At 35.0% G+C, this 2326-nt stretch overlaps 1 protein-coding gene across 1 annotated transcript in view; it reads left to right on the top strand.

The window, feature by feature from the left end:
- Window positions 1–1661, top strand: part of LOC137638279 (platelet glycoprotein V-like) — a 21847-nt gene extending 20186 nt beyond the window's left edge. Inside the window, 2 exon segments of the mRNA XM_068370351.1 lie at window positions 1–567; window positions 570–1661. The exon segment at window positions 1–567 is cut by the window's left edge and continues 1324 nt beyond it. Of these exon segments, the coding sequence (XP_068226452.1) occupies window positions 1–567; window positions 570–796 (794 nt within the window). The 3' untranslated portion in view covers window positions 797–1661.
- The last annotated feature ends 665 nt before the right edge of the window (window positions 1662–2326 follow it).

Here is a 2326-nt window from a genome sequence, read left to right as displayed (position 1 = left end):
TGAGATGGCTCCAAGATGCTCCAGACCAAGAATCTGGCTGTAGTGAACCTAGGGTCTGGACATGCCTAAAGTGTGTGGGGCCTAAAGGAGTATCTGGTCTTGAACTAGCCCTCCTTCCTCATGGGGACTTACCTGAATGTCCCTATACCACTCCTCCAGCAGCTGCAATTTGGACAACTTGGGTTGAGCCCTCTTTGAATGCTATAACAGAAGAACCTCAGTTGCCGCGAGGACAACTGACTCGCTCTGAAGATGCAGACATAGGTTGGACACTTGAAAGAATGGTTAAAGAAGAATTGCATTTGGTAATTGTTGCTGCATGTGCCCTTGTTATCTTGTTGTTAGCTCTAATTATTGTTGGTATTGTCCTATATAATAGACATTCTGCCTTTTATTACACGTACGAAAATGACCCCGAGAAAAAGGAAAAGCTCATGAAATTCAAAGATAGCAAAAATAACAACAGTCCTGCATCGAAGACTCCCCTGAAAAAGAAACATGATGCAACAATTGCAACAATAGACGAGTTAACAGACATTGCAGGCTCTCAAGAAGTGATCGAGGACACCTGAAACTTAATAACATTCCTAATCATAACAGCGTTTTGAACAGTACAAATTCGGTCAACCATTCCCCATCCCCAAATCACATCAGCGCCCTTAACAACCCGCCAGACGTCAGCCGCGTCTCCCCAAGCAACAATGGCTTTCACCCACTAAACCACATCCCATCAGGTAACTCAAACCAAGACCAGTGCGTCCCACAGGAAAACCAGACGGACAGTGCAGCTCTTTAGCATAGGACTGGTGCCAATAGTGAGCTAATCAAAGAAATTTCACTGTAAATGAGAAAAGTGCTTTAATATGTGCATTGACATGCTACTGATACAGGTGATGATTGCATTTATCACTCCGCTATATCTAATGCTTCCTGAACTGGTAGGGCTGTGAAGACTGTGGGAATGCGTCAGACATTTTTACTGTAGATTGGGCCTGTCTCTCGTACTCACAGTTCGCGTGAAATTCATCCATCTATATGCGAGGGAAAGAGAGAAACAGAACTTATGTCATTTATTTTGTAAAGTGCTCTTAATGGAAGTGGTTAGTATCAATGTAACGACATGAAGCATATTGGAAAAAAAAAAACGCGAAAAGCGAAGCTCTAGACTTCGTTATTAGCGAAAAAAAAGAGATTTTGAAGAAAACGAAACCGTGTCATGAACATGCATTGAACAAAACTGAAAGAAAATGTTGCATGAATAATTGTATATCTGAGAGCACTATTTAATGGTTAAACGACCTTTTGTACATTGATTCGTTCTTGGGACCAAAGCATGTTTGTAAGTTGAAGCATATCATCACCTAACCCCCGAGATTGTCTTCCAAAACCCTTGAGTTTATGACTTAATTCAAAGGCTGGGAAAAGCTGGATCAGCGAACTTTGCTCTGGCAGCTTTTTTTACAGTGCGAAAGCTTAAGTTTACATTTCAGTATAATCTAGAGATGATTATATTATATGGTATGAAGGTTATGGTGTTCCTATTGGATGTTTAACATTCGTTCATGAAAATATGTTTTTTTCTTTATTTCATGTAGTTTCAAACATAGATACAAATATGCATATGATTTTATATGTATTCATAGTTACACATCCACACACATTATATATATATATATATATATATATATATATATATATATATATATATATATATATATATATATATATATATATTTATAAATATATATATATATATATATATATATATATATATATATATATTAGTATATATACATATATATATATATATATATATATATATATATATATATATATAATATATATATATATATATATATATACATATATATCGTAGCTATACTTCTCAGGTTTCAAGTCTCTTTTTGAAGTACATGCCTTGCAGTCTCTTCAACTTCATCAATTCGACCGGAGGAAACAAAAGACGTGCGGGAAAAAAAAAAACTATTCGGAATCTCAAAAAGTGTACAAAACCATTGAAATTATTTGATTTTCTACTCCCCATTTTTTATACCAGATGAAAGAGATTATTGAGTGAGAATTATGAATAGTTCTACCTTGAGATCATAACATATTTGTTGTACTAGTCAGCGAGTCGTTTTATATATATATATAAATGTGAGGCAAATAAAAAACAAATTAAAGCCTTTTTCTCCCGAAGTGTGTCAGTCTATGATCGGTGTATTTCTGACATTTCGTCCTAAGCCTTCGAACTGGAAAAAAAGGGGCTCTTCGTATATATGAATATATAGAAAAAGAATAAATATAAACATATATTATATATAAT

This window comes from Palaemon carinicauda, chromosome 3, assembly GCF_036898095.1.
Source record: "Palaemon carinicauda isolate YSFRI2023 chromosome 3, ASM3689809v2, whole genome shotgun sequence".
NCBI lineage: Eukaryota > Metazoa > Arthropoda > Malacostraca > Decapoda > Palaemonidae > Palaemon > Palaemon carinicauda.
The sequence above is the reverse complement of the archived record's forward strand: the minus strand, read 5'-3'. Positions and strand labels throughout refer to the sequence as shown.